The sequence below is a fragment of the Felis catus genome, chromosome D1 (genome assembly GCF_018350175.1).
Source record: "Felis catus isolate Fca126 chromosome D1, F.catus_Fca126_mat1.0, whole genome shotgun sequence".
Lineage (NCBI taxonomy): Eukaryota > Metazoa > Chordata > Mammalia > Carnivora > Felidae > Felis > Felis catus.
The window spans coordinates 72993112-73007079 of NC_058377.1; the positions used below are offsets into that span (position 1 = coordinate 72993112).

General features: G+C 44.8%; 1 protein-coding gene across 13 annotated transcripts in view; it reads right to left on the reverse strand.

Moving 5' to 3' along the window:
- Positions 1 to 13968, reverse strand: part of PLEKHA7 (pleckstrin homology domain containing A7) — a 222667-nt gene that overhangs the window by 46534 nt on the left and 162165 nt on the right. For all 13 annotated transcript variants that reach the window (XM_023239619.2, XM_023239617.2, XM_023239615.2 and 10 more), the window contains one exon: positions 2102 to 2572. In XM_023239619.2, coding sequence (XP_023095387.1) covers positions 2102 to 2572 — 471 coding nt within the window. The remainder of the gene's footprint in view (positions 1 to 2101; positions 2573 to 13968) is intronic.

The following is a 13968-nucleotide window of genomic DNA, read 5'->3' on the forward strand; positions in this document are numbered from 1 at the left end:
ATCTCCCCTGGTGATCCTGATGCCTCTTTCTTGCCAGTACTCTTCAAACCATTGATGGCTTTCACAGGCCTCCAAGACTAAACCCAAAATCTTTAGCAAGATATACAGGCTCATCTGGGCTAACTCCTTATCTTTCCTATCTGCCACTATCTCTAGCTTCTCCTGCCTTTACCTCCCCTAACCTGCCCCATATTTACTTCAGTTCTTAGCAGTTGCAGCATGCAAGAGGAAATAGCTAACTTGCCATGAGTAGCTTCTCTCTAACCACACCTGTTGCCTCTGCCGGATCCCCCTTCTGCTGCTAACTTCTTAGTGTTGAGGTACCATTTATGTGCTGACTACTCCCAACCGGGTTTCAATACCACAATCCATACCGAACTGTCTCCCTGACATCTCCCTCTGGATAGCTAATAGGCTTCTCAAACAGGGTTACCAAAATGGGAACACTGACACCTCCCTGATCTTGCTCCTAAGCCTTCCCCATCTCAGTAACCACCTGGCTGTTCAAGTCAAAACTCTAGGGATCATCCTTGTTCCTCCTTTTCTCTCATCCTGAGCATCCAAATCACTGACAAGCTTTGCTGTTTCAACCTCCAAAATGTATCTCAAATCTTTCTCTTTCTTTCTATTTCCACTGTTACCATCCTAGACCATTACAACAGCATCTTTCCTGGGCTCTTCTTTCTGAATCATTAATCAGATCACATCAGTTACCTGTTTTAAACCTTCCAGTGGCTCCCCTACTGCTGTTTCAAATAAAATCCAATTTTTTTTTTTTTTTACCAAAGAGTAGGAGGACCTGGACGATGCAATGCCTGCTAACTTTCCAACCTCGCTCAGCAGGGAGGGCACTTAAAATCACCTCCCAGGGGGGCGTCTATCTAGCCCAGCACCAAGAATAGAAGCTTCCCACCTCCGTGTCCTTGGGAAGTAGCTTTCTGTTTTTAATAAGACACAAAATTTGAACAAATGGAACTGACACCTGGCCAGTCCCAGGTGGGAATGAGAAGAGAGCTACAACACAAAAGGACTTCCTTTTCCTAGTCTGTTCCACAATAATGTCTACCAATTCCTTGGGGGATTTCCATTGTAATTTCTCCACCATCTACCCTCACAAACTGCCCACCGAGACCAGATTAAAGAGGTTACGCTACCTACACATGCACACAACACCCACACACCTAGAAAGAGGCCTAAGCTATTCCCTTGGGAGCACTCCTGCCACAACAGTCCACAGGGGAAAGTCTGGGCCCCACCAACAGGGAGAATGCAGTGTGGCATTTTAGAGTATGTTTATCACAGGCAGATAAGTCTGTGGCAGACTTGGCCTGAGCTGTGTCACATCACTGCAGCCCCTCTAGTCCCTGAGGAGCTTTCTGAATGCATGAGGGCCTCGCTAACTCTTCTGCAGTCAGTGGTTTGTTTTTGAAGCCTGGGGATGGTGACACAATTTACTGTCTTCATAAGGAGGACAAAATGGGGAAGCCAGGTCACCCTGAATTTTTCACATTCAGAAAAGTGCCCTTATTAATCTAAAATTATAATAAAATACAAACAGTGCTTTGCAAATAGCAAAAGATGCATGCCCTCTGAATCATTAAAACTGCTTCTTGAAGGAATAGGTATGATAAAGCCTCCTGTCAACAGTGCCTAAGCACCTCTCTGTGTGCCTGCAATTAAAAATGGATCTGTATTTACTCTACAAATATTTCCCGGATGTAGAGAAGTAGCAGAGTAAGAGATCAGTTACTATCTACATGCTGACTGTCTCCAGACACACTTGTTAGGGAACAGAGAAGCCACCTGATATAATCTCATACAGACTTGGCAGGTTCATAGACCCGGGTCTGCACTCTGGCTCTCCCACTTATCCATGTGCCCTGGGCAGGCTCCTTCACTTCTCCAAGCCCCAGTTTCTTTGTCCCCAGTACAAACTGGGGACATCATCCCCTCCTTGCAGGGTTGTTACAGGAATTTATGGAGCTAATGGAGGTGGAGAGTTTAAGGCCAGCATTTACCCAGCACGTGCTGGGTAAATGATGGCTACCGTTATTACATTATTACACTCATTAGTAGCAGCCATCCTGAGTCTATTACTGACCTCCTGCCGTCCCCCTTCTGGGCTTTTGCCCAGTGCTCCACCTGGGCCAGGCTGCTCTTCCTCTGGCTGTGCTTTTCAGGGTTGTTCCTGGGAGGAAAGGCCCGCTGATACCCGCTGGTCCCATTCTGCTCTCCTGGACCATATGTGGTGGGCAGCACTCCGTTCTTCTCTGCCCGCTGGGGCTGTGCTTGCTGGCCTCTCAGGCCACCAGGTAAATCCACGAACAAGGCATCCTCCTCAGCTGGTGAGTATGGGGACCTGGCCTTGCTCCTGTCCCGCTTGCCCTCCAGTGGGTCCCTCTGGGAACGGTAACGTTCTTCCTCTTGCTCCCGCCTCTCGAAGCCAAAGGAATCCTCATGGCTGCGGTGAGGACAATCCCTTGCATGTCCAGGTCCCACACGGCCACACTCTCGACAGGACTCTGTGTGATTGGCCTGGGGGACCGCCTGCCGCTCCACCTTCTCCATGTCCCTGCAACGAAAGAGGCATATTCAGCCCATTCCAGACAGCACCAGTGGCAGCCAAGACTCCCCAAAGAACAATATACTTTACACTCAAATTTCCTCCAGGCCTTTGCATAGACTATTCCCTCTGCCTGGAACATCTTCCACACCTAGTCCTTCATTCTTCCTGCCTGACTTCTAGTGCTTTGGGACCTGGCCTACATGTCACTTCCTCCAGGAAGCCACCCCAGACACATATCCCCAGTCTAGACTGGGACCTTTGCTGATTCCATGTCATACTAATACAATGGACCATAATTGTATGTTCACTCATCTAACACCCAAGTGGACTATGAGGTCCCTCAGACCAGAGGCCCTTCTGGCCAATTATGATATGCCTAGAACTTCTGTCCAATGACTGGTGTAGAGTAGATGCTTTATAAATACTACTGAACAAATAAATGATCTTATTCCTTTTCTCTTTTGCTCTTTGTCCATTTATCTGTCTGGAGCAGTCCAGCTTGGATAGAAGGCTTTTAAGCCCAGTATCTCTCCCACTGGCATCTAGCACAGCCCAAAGGACAATTAGCAGCATAATTAACATTCTTCCAAGATGGTGAGTAAATAGGCACAGCAACCTCTTTATGTAATCTCTTACCTATTTCTCAAACAGGAACCCATAAGAATGCTGACCTAACAATCCTCTAAACAGTCAGATTTTAGAGACAAGGAAACTAAGGCACAGAGAAGATAAATGATTTGTCCAAAACCATACTGCTGGGAAAGAGTGGAGCCAGGGCTTAATCCCAACCAGGCTGCAGAGCCCATGTGCTTTCTAATGCCTCTCCATATGTATGTCCATGGCCTACATATGTGCAGACCTAGAAACTATAAAGGAGAATGGGGTGGGGCCACAGGTCAGGACATGAACGGAGTCTACAGGAAAAACTTCTGAGGCACAGAGAAGGACTCCCCTTTCATCGCCTGTCTCCTATTGCAAGCTGCCTTTCTCCCTGCCTTCCTTGGGTCAGGATCCTAGTTATGTCTGCATCCCAATTACCTGGTACCAGGGACACAGCAGCAGCTCCATAAGCTTTGCAGAATTTAGATTAGGGAGAAAGGAGAACACACCCCAGCCCAGCAGGACCAAAAAATTGCCAAGGACCCTTGGATGGGGCAGCCAGTATCCCTGGAAAAAAGATCCCAGCCTTAAAGACATGAATAGACACTTTTCCAAAGAAGACATCCAGATGGCTAACAGACACATGAAAAGATGCTCAACATAGCTCATCATCAGGGAAATACAAATATAAACAATGATAAGATACTACCTTGTACCTGTCAGAATGGCTAAAATTAACAACACAAGAAACAACAGGTGTTGGTGATGTGAGAAAGAGGAACCCCCTCCTTAAGCAGGACAGCCTGCTTAAGATTCTCTCTCTCCCTCTGCCCCTCCCCTAGTCGTGCACTGTTGTACTGTTGGTAGAAATGTAAACTGGTGCGTCCACTCAGGAGAACAGTATGGGGATTCCTCAAAAAGTTCAAAATAGAACTACCCTAGGATCCAGCATTTGCACGACTAGGTATTTACCCAAAGGATACAAAAATACAGATTCGAAGGGGTACATGCACCCCAGTGTTTACAGCAGCATTATGAATAATAGCCAAGCTTTGGAGAGAGCCGAAATGTTCATGGACTGATGGATGGATAAAGAAGATGTGGTATATATACAATGGAATATTAGCCATCAAAAAGAATGAAACCTTGCCACTTCCAACAATGTGCACAGAGCTAGAGTGTATTATGCTAAGCAAAATAAGTAAGTCAGAGAAAGACAAATACTATATGATTTCAATCATGTGTGGAAGTTAAGAAACAAAACAGATGAACATATGGGAAGGCAGGGAAGGAGAAGAAAGAGAAGTAACCACAAGAGACTCTTAATGATAGAGAACAAAGTGAGGGTTGCTGGAGGAGAGGAGGGTGGGTGGATGGGTTAGATGAGTGATGGGAATTAGGGAGGACACTTGTTGATGTACTTGTGGACACTTGCGATGAGTGCTAGGTGTTGTATTTAACTAACGAATCACTGAATTCCACTGCTGAAACCAATTTTACACTGTATGTTAACTAACAAGAATTTAAATAAAAATTTGAAAAAGAGGGGCACCTGGGTGGTTCAAGTGTCTAACTCTTGATTTTGGCTTAGGTCATGATCTCACAGTTGTGAGATGGAGTCCCATGTCGGGCTCCATGCTGGGTGTGAGCCTGCTTAAGATTCTCTCTCTCTCCCTCTCCCTCTGCCCCTCTCCTACTCATGTGCTTGCTCTCTCTCTCTCTCTCTCAAAAAAAAAATTGTTTTTTTAAAAAAAGGAAAGGAAAAAAAACGTCCTGGCCAGGAGATCCATCACTCCTCAAATGACCAAGCCAGAGGGCTCTCTCATTTTCACCTGAAAGCATACAATGGAAATGCTGCTGCATTTACATCTTGGTGGCCAGACCCCAGGCATCCTTGCAATGACCTAAGAACCTCAGCTACCAATTACCAGCACAGACTCAGGGCAGAATCGATCCAGTCTGGGAGACAGTTAAAATGTCAATGTAAAGTAACTAAGAAAAGCAATCACAAATCTTACTGCCCAGGCACTCTCCTGACTTAACCATGAAAACACAAAGCTTTGTTTAAAAATAAAAATCAATTTCAGCATTTCAATTTCCATTTGGGGACCACCTTCCCCCACTTTTGATCCATGTGGTTTGGGTGTTACTGACTCTACTAGTCCCTATCCAGCTGAGGCTCCAAGTCTCAGTAATCAGTTCAGGGGTTGACACTATTCCAGGCCTGTCAGACTTAGTTCTGGGACTTTGGTTGGAGCTGGTCTTGAGCTGCTATAACTATATGGGAATCAGCTATTTGAGAATGAAACCAACACCAAGGAAAGCAGATGGAGAGAAACAATCCTAAAAATTTAACCTGAGCTCTGAGTCTTAACCATAACTAAACCAGATATATCCTTGGACTTTCTGGTTGTGAACCCATAAATTCTCTTTCTCACTCAAGCTAGTTTGAGTTTGGTCTCTGTTACTCTTTGCCGAAGAAGTCCTATTACATCATTTTATAATGACATATTTAGATTGTGATCTCTGAGGGCCCTTCCATTCCTAACGTTCAGTTGGTCTGTAAGCTCCAGTAGTAGGAATACATGGGAAATATTTGGGGATTACTCTTTAAGAAAAAGCAATTCTTACTCTGCATTCATTCAGGGACCACTGTGTTCTACAGGGTACATTATAGGCTTTAACTCTGTCTTTCCTTTCTTCCTCTAATCTTCCATAACTGCATCAGTGTAACTCCAGCCAGTAGCCTTCGGGTTGCCTGAGTTGGTCTTTATCTTCTTTACTGTTTCTCAAACTCGGGAAACCACCCATGCAGGCTTTGCTAAGGCTGCTGCCTAGAGGACTAGAGCTCTGGCCGTCCTCTGGGTCAGACCCCAGACAAGTCACCGAAGCTTGATAACCTGGTCACTCCAGCTGTGAGATCTAAGTAACTGTACCCCCTTGTTATTTCCACCCCAGAGATAACAGTACTTTGTCACAAAAACCAGGCTGTAAAACAAACATGCCACCTACATGTTGATATTAGAACCGAAAGGAAAAGGGGGTTTTCTCAACTCCAGAAACCAAAGACTGTGGGTATGATGCCTCAGCCCAACCAAACGGCAGGGGGATTTTCCTTTCTTTATCAACCTCCATGTATTTACTGAGCAACTATCTATCTCCACTGGGGCAGGCACTTGGAGAGATAAGAAAATAGCACAAAAAACAGTCTCTGCCATCAAAGCCAGACAACCCTAAAGCCCAATTTAATCATGGTAACCACATTTAATCCTGTTCTCATTAACTGACCCAAAACCATGGAGGTTTCCAGTCTTTTTAACCTTGGAGCTCAATTTATAACTATAAACTTTAGTCTTTACTGTGTGTGCACATATGATGGACACACCCTGACATATGCCAGTACTTTCTGATAATAAAGTTGATAGACAATGACAAATCCTTTTCTCAGATTAATACCACCATTTACTGCAAAACAAACCTTAAGCGGGTGGCTAAAAGAATGGACGTCTGCTAGCTACCTGGCAGCCTTCTAGACCCTCAAACTTGGGATTATGAACAGCTCCTGGTCTCTAACTGCTAGGACTTACATAAGATGCTTTGTGCCCCAAATATTCAGGCTATGGCTGCAGGTAAGAAAGGTGAAGGTAATGTCCTCTACTCCCCCACCGTAACTGACTTATTAAACAGTTAACTTAATGAAGTTATAGGATTTAAGGCAAAAATGTTTTCTTGTTTTCTCCCTGCCTCCCTATATTCCCTACAATTTAACCCACAACTTCTCAAATCAGGAGACCTGTCACAAAATAGATTTGCAATGCTCAGTTAGCACAATGATGGGAAAGAATGAAGCACCCCTCAGCCCTCAAAGACTGTGTCACTCAGACAAGATGGCCATACAGGGCACACAGGTTTAGCTAAGATGACACAAGCCTTTCCAGTGCAGGTCATTACTATCATTGTGAGTACCCAGACTCAGTGACTATTCAAAAACGGAATTCTTGGCATTCAGTGACCATTTTGGCCAAATGCGTCAAAGCCAGAGAGCATAAGGTTAAGAGCCAGTCAGACCCAGATTCAAGAGGTGGTTCCACCCAATGCAAGCTGGGTGACCTTGAGCAAGTCTGTGACCTCTCTGGTTTCCAGTTTCTTATCTGTAAAATGGGGACAACAACCACTGCTTCTCTGGGCTGTTGTGAGGACTAAAGGAGAGAGTGCACAGAAAGAGCACAGCACAGTGCCTGGCAAACAGCATGCCCTCAAATACAAATCTGTTGACTACATCTATTCTCTCCCTCGTCCCTGATTCAATTTTTTCTAAGTGGTAATGTATCTAGGAAAAAACTCCCATTTCCCAACCTCCCTTGGAGCTAAGGGTGATCATGTGACTTAGATGTAGCCAATAAGATGTTAAAAGATGTACATAGAAATTGCTGGGTGGGTCTTCCGGGAAAGTCTTTTTAAAAAGTCACACTTAGCTGACTTAGCTAACCCTTCCCTTCTTCCTGCCTGGAACTTAGACTCTATGTTGCATTGGAAGGTGACATAAATAAGAATAAAAGCCACCTGCTAAAATCTGGGTAGAAAGTGAGAAAGAGCCCAGGTCCCTGATGGCACCAGGGAGCTATTATACCAGCCTAGACTAACTACCTCTGGATTCCCGTTATGTGAAACCCAACTTGATTTTGCCATCCTAAGTTAGGCCGTTCTGTCACTAGCCACCAAACACAATCCCTAACTGTTAGAAGGGGCTAAACATCATTAGCAGGGATTGGGTCCCTCCATTTTCAGCACATCACAGCAATGCTACTTGTCTGTTTAGAGCACATTCTTGTTTCCTCCTGGAAGTGGGAAAAGCACTCACCTCAGTCTGGGGATACTTCTTTCTTATTCCTTTTCTTCACAAGAACTTGGAAGTTAACAGATCACACCAAGGACTAATTATTATTTTATTCTGCCTCTAAACCCTTTTATCTCACCTGGAAATAAGAACTAACATTTCCCTCTGTCTTAATGCTAAATACACGCACACACCACACACATTAAATCTCAAAGACTTGGGTGGGAAGAGGAATGACAGCTTGTAGGGCCTTGGTTGGACTTTGGTCCAGGGGCAGATACAGCCATTCTGTCACAATTCCATTGGAGGATATCTCCCTACTCACCACACCTAAATGACCCAACCAGGAGCCCAAGAACAAGGGCCAGGCCACCGATATTCTTAGAGAGTTTAGTCTGAGCCAGGTCAGGTGGCAGAAGTCCTGCCCCGGATAAAGAAACCAGTGCAGCCTGTGTTGACTGATGCTAAGCCCTGAGCACTGACCCCGGTCTCAGGAGGGCAGTGGGCTCAAAGTCAGAACTGACCCTAGGCACTCTCCATAGACTTGTACAAAAGACTGAAGAGAAAGGGGCATAAAGTATGTTGGGAGCCTATGGCAGGCTTGCTCACTTAAATTCCTAACATTTGAGGAAGGAAATGGCTGCAGAGAAATGGCAGACAGGAGTCTGTTTCTTCTTTCCCCCAGAGTTAACTAGGGCAGTCCCCCTGGGAGGGCAGGTTGGGGCAGATATCTGGCTCCCTCTCAGGCTCTGCTCTAAATTAACAATAGAGGGCCTGACAGCTCTGAAGACACACTCTCCAATTCTCCACACTGTCCCACCCTAAAGAAGAGCAAAGCTAAAGAAAAAAAAAGGCAACACCAGACTGCCAAGCTGGGATGCCTCTTGCCTCAAAGAGGTGGCTACTGGCAAAGTCCCTTGTGAAGTTTTAAGGATTGACAAACCAGACAAAGGAAGTCTGGTTACTCTGGGTCCCCTCACTTTGTTCATTTCTGCCTAGAGAATCCTTCCTTCTTCTTTCTACTGAGTAAGTCATGCTCAACCATCACAGTTCAACCCAACCCAGTCTGGAGTTCTGGCCAAGTTCACTCACCTTCCATCTCCCTATGGCAGCCACAGTTTTGGGTCATTCATTTTTTTGTGGCTAATGCTTGGTTATTATTACCATACGCTGGTATGGTCCTCATATGTGCCAGGAATTAGAGATTAGACCATCCCTAATCCCTACAACAATCCTGCAAGGCCAGTACTGTCAAGCCCAGAGAGGCTGAGGGCAGTCAGTAAGTACCAGATTACCTACAATAAGTTTCTCTACTGAAGAATAGGAACGATGGCAGCAACAGTGATCACTGAGCACTAACTAAATGCAAACCCCTGAGCTAAGCAAATTAAATAGATTACCTCTTCTTCTCATTGTAAAATCCTCCAAGGCTAGGGATATTATTATTCTCTCATTACAGGTAATAAAAGTGAAGCTGAAAGAGGTTGACCAACTTGCCTTGAATCATGCAACCAGTGACATACACAGGATTAAATCCCATCTGATCTGACCCCAAAGCCCTGCACCTGACTGAAAACGTCTCCACAAATTACTTCTGCTCAGGATCCAAGGGGCTTGTCCAACCTTAGGTGTTCCTGCTACACTTTACTCAAAGTGATCAGCGTTTGGAAAGCCAAATATTTAGTTCTCTGAAGAGACTACAAACAGCCAGCAATGTATGGGCTATTTCTGAGCGGGCTGGTTCCCCACACACCAATCCCACGACAGTTGTCCGACTCCCCCCTGACATCCCAAATCTTTATTTGAACAATTTACAGGTAGAGTTTTTGTAACTGTTTTGTTCATCCATCCATCCTTCCACCCACCTGCCCAGCCAGCTAAACATCCGTGCACCCATTCATTAACGAACTGCTTACTATGTTCCATTTTTAAGAAGCTTACAGACTAGTAGGAGTGACAATGAAAAAGCATGCCTTGATCTTGCAGTTTGTGAGTTCAAGCCCCGCATCGGGCTCTGTGCTGACAGCTCAGAGCCTGGAGCCTGCTTCAGATTCTGTGTTTCCTTCTCTCTCTGCCCCTCCCCTGCTCATGCTCTGTCTCTCTCTGTCTCAAAAATAAATAAAACATTTAAAAAAAAAAAAAGAAAAAGCATGCCAACATAGCTTGAACATGAAAGTCCTACGCAAAAGGAATGACACAGTTCTACAAACTGGGGTATCTAACACACCGAAGGGTTAAGGAATATTTAGGCTAAGGCTTGAAGTATGTGCTGAAGTTCTCCTAGTAAGGGTGAGGACTGGAGAGGCAGATGAGCAAGGCCCAGATGGATCCTGGTGCCTCATGAGATGGACCTCCATCTCTCACCTGGATCCCATCACAGTCTACTCTCCCCCTCACTCCCTTAGATTCAGCCACACTCCCTAGCTTTCTGTTTCCCCAAAAAACCAAGCTCCTTCTTGCCACAAGGTGTTTGTAAGGGCCCATTCCTTCTGTTTTAAGCACTCCATCTCAGTTTTGCATCCTTAACCTTCATATATCAATCAGGCCTCACTTCCATATACTTCCCACAGAGGCCTTCCCTGACCATCCAAACAAAAGTGGCTACTCTCTGCTCCCTCTCCCCTCCCATCCCATCACCCTATTTTACTGCCTTCATGCATAGATCATGATAGAAAATTGTCTTGTTGTTTACCTGTTTATGGTCTATGTCCACCTCTCCTACCCAAGAATGCATGGGACTTTGCCTTTCTTTGAACACAGCATCTTTAAAAGTATCTGCTGCACAGTATGCCCTCAATAAATACTTGTAGAATAAAAGGCTAAATAGATGAATGCATGAGTACAAATGCACCCAATTCAAGAAGTTCAGTATGGCTGGGGCATAGAGAATAGGGAATGGTGAGACATGAGCCCAAAGGTGTAATAGGGACTAAACCCATACAGTGCTCAAATGCCCTAAGGAAAATGGTTTTTACTCCAAAGGTGATTAGACAATAAGTTCCTACAGTCCAAAGACAGGACTACCAGTTACACAGAGACCAGAGAAATTTGGAAACTGAGAAAAGAGATAAGTTGTCTTCTGATAGGCCCTCCTATTTGAGCTGCTTGTCAGTTTTGTGAGCTGTGAAAGCAAGCTGACCTCTTGCTTGCTTAGTGTTTTAGCTTATTGGAGAGGACAAGACATTCTTAGACAACAGACAAAAAGCAGTCCAATGGCAGAGTTGGGAAGACAGATTTCAAGGAGGCTGTAGGGAATCAAAAACCAGTCCAAAGTCTGGCAAGTGGGAGAACATGGAAATGGAGGGTAGAAATTATGAACAGAAGGAGATAGAGAGCAGGATTGGGCAGCACTGCTTGGTGCCCCTTATAGTGTATGGGATGGGATCTTAAGAACACATGAATGATCGGGCGCCTGGGTGGCTCAGTTGGTTAAGCGCCCAACTTTGGCTCAGGTCATGAAAGAGGTTTGTGAGTTTGAGCCCCGCGTCAGGCTCTGTGCTGTCAGTTGAGCCTGAAGCTTGCTTTGGATTCTACGCCTCCCTCTCTCTCTGCCCCTCCCCCATTCACGCTCTGTCTCTCAAAAAATGAATAAACGTTAAAAAAAAAAAAAGAATACATGAATGAATTTCTATCAAAGATCTCTGAAGCCTGTGTAGGAAACCAAAGGATAAAGAAAGGAGTTGAAGCAAGGGTGCTCAACTCTGCTCCTGGGTCAGAGTAATGATGTAGGAAGAGGCTGGAGGAGGAAGGAGGTGAGAGGCAGGTGGAGGGATGGTGCTGCAGGAGCCTGAGCAGAACAGAACCACATTGACCCTGCTAGGGGATGAGCACATCCTGACAAGGAAGAGTGCATTTTGCTCACAGAAGACTCATCATCAGTGTGATCCAGGGATGGCTGATGAAACTGGGTGGTTGTAAAGAAAAAAGGGCCAATGACATTGTCAAACCAAACCCTATGGAAGGCAGCATACCCAATACAAAGTATCTTAGGCATCCTATTAAGTAAGCACGTTATACATTCATTTATTTAACTTAACACTTGTAATAGCCCTATGAACTGAGGTTTATTTTTTTTTCAACATATGAAATTTATTGTCAAATTGGTTTCCATACAACACCCAGTGCTCATCCCAAAAGGTGCCCTCCTCAATACCCACCACCCACTGAACTGAGGTTTAAAAAGCATTCCCAGGGCACCTGGGTGGCTCAGTCAATTAAGTGTCTGACTTCAGCTCAGGTCATGATCTCATGTTCTGTGGGTTCGAGCCCCACATCAAACTCTGTGCTGACAGCTCGGAGCCTGTTTTAGATTCTGTCTCTCTCTCTCTCTCTGTCCCTCCCCCACTTGTGCTCTGTCTCTCAAAAATAAATGTTAAGAAAAAGTTTAAAAAGCATTCTCAATCTGTACAAGTGACACAGCTAGAAAGTAGTAGAGATAGGATTTGAACCCATGTTTATCTGACTTCAGACACTAAGCTCTGGGAGGAGAACATAAGGTAAAAGAAACCAATACAGTAGGAAGTGAGGGGGTGAATCAATCAGCTGGCCTGGACATTAGTTGCTTGCACCACCTTTATCCCATTCCAATGGGTCATTTCTCCTTCCTCTGCCCATAGCCCTAACATTTCTTGGGCATCCACCCTTACCTTGCCCGCAGTCCCTGTGGCCTGGTTCTCAGAAGTGAAGAATGTATCCTGGATCGGTGCCAATCAGCATGTATATTCCCTGTCCACAGTACATGATTTAAGGTTCAAATATTATCTAAGCCTGTCTAATCAGAATGCCTCTCTCTGGACAAGAGTTTCTAGACAAGACTCTGGCTCTTTCCTGCTGGACTTTCTTCAGCCAGACGACAGGAGTCCAGGGCTACTGCAGCTATTTTGCCACCAGATCTTTCTTAGATCTGCCAGGAACCTCCACATGGAGCTGAAGAATGAATCCAACCCAAGGGTGGCCAGACCTCAGAGCCTGAGAGAATGACTTGTAATGATACTGTCTGAGCCTTGAACCCAGCGTTTCTAAAGCCAGATCTATTCTGAACTTTTCAGTGAAGCAACCAACAAATTCCTCCCTTTCTAAGGTAAATTTGTCTCCATTTTCTGCTGCCTGCAATCAGGAGTCCTACCATACCACATATGTAAGCATCTGCCTATATGGATAATGACAGAAGCATCTGATGAGAATCAAGTTGGGGAGAGACCAAGACCGTTACACGACCACCGGGGCCCCTCACTTAACACAGATGGAGATTTTCCAGTGCAGATCACAAAACTGAAGGAAAGGGAAGATTAAGTACTGCCTAATGAATAATTCTAACTAACCAAATGTCTGAACATCTTATTCTGGGGAAAGAACATTTAGTGAGTCTGGATTTGCTTAGCTGATAATCTCTCAGAAAGTTAAGAGGAAATATTATTCTGCCTTTATTCTGACTCAGAAGGTAGGACAAATTTTTTGGCTTGTTTTGTTTTTTAAGGAAGGAAACTTAGGCAAACATGATTATGGGATTTTAAGAGTTTATTAAGAGAATAAGAAAAATGTTACAAGTTCAGAGAAAAACTAGGGACAATACAATGACCTGAGACCCTAAAAGGGAAGGAAGGCAGCCCAACAGATAAAGGATGGAGCCCCTCACAAACCAGAATCTGATAGTTAATTATAAAATCTTTAGGTAGGAAAAAGTTAAAAAAAAAAACAAAAAACAAAGGCCAAATCTCAGGTAGCAAATTAATCCTGAATGGTTCAAGCAAGACATCACTTTTCAATCACAACACTTCTTCCTGTTAAACCTGGTTTCATTCTCAGGTTATCTTTGACCCAGTGCCCTAGTCAGTCTTGATGAACTGAACAAAGATGGAACACAAGAAAGAACTCATTTGCCATTGCTGGTCTAAAGAAGCCAGTACAGGGGTGCCTGGGTGGCTCAGTCAGCTAAACGTTTGACTTCAGCTCAGGTCATGATCAC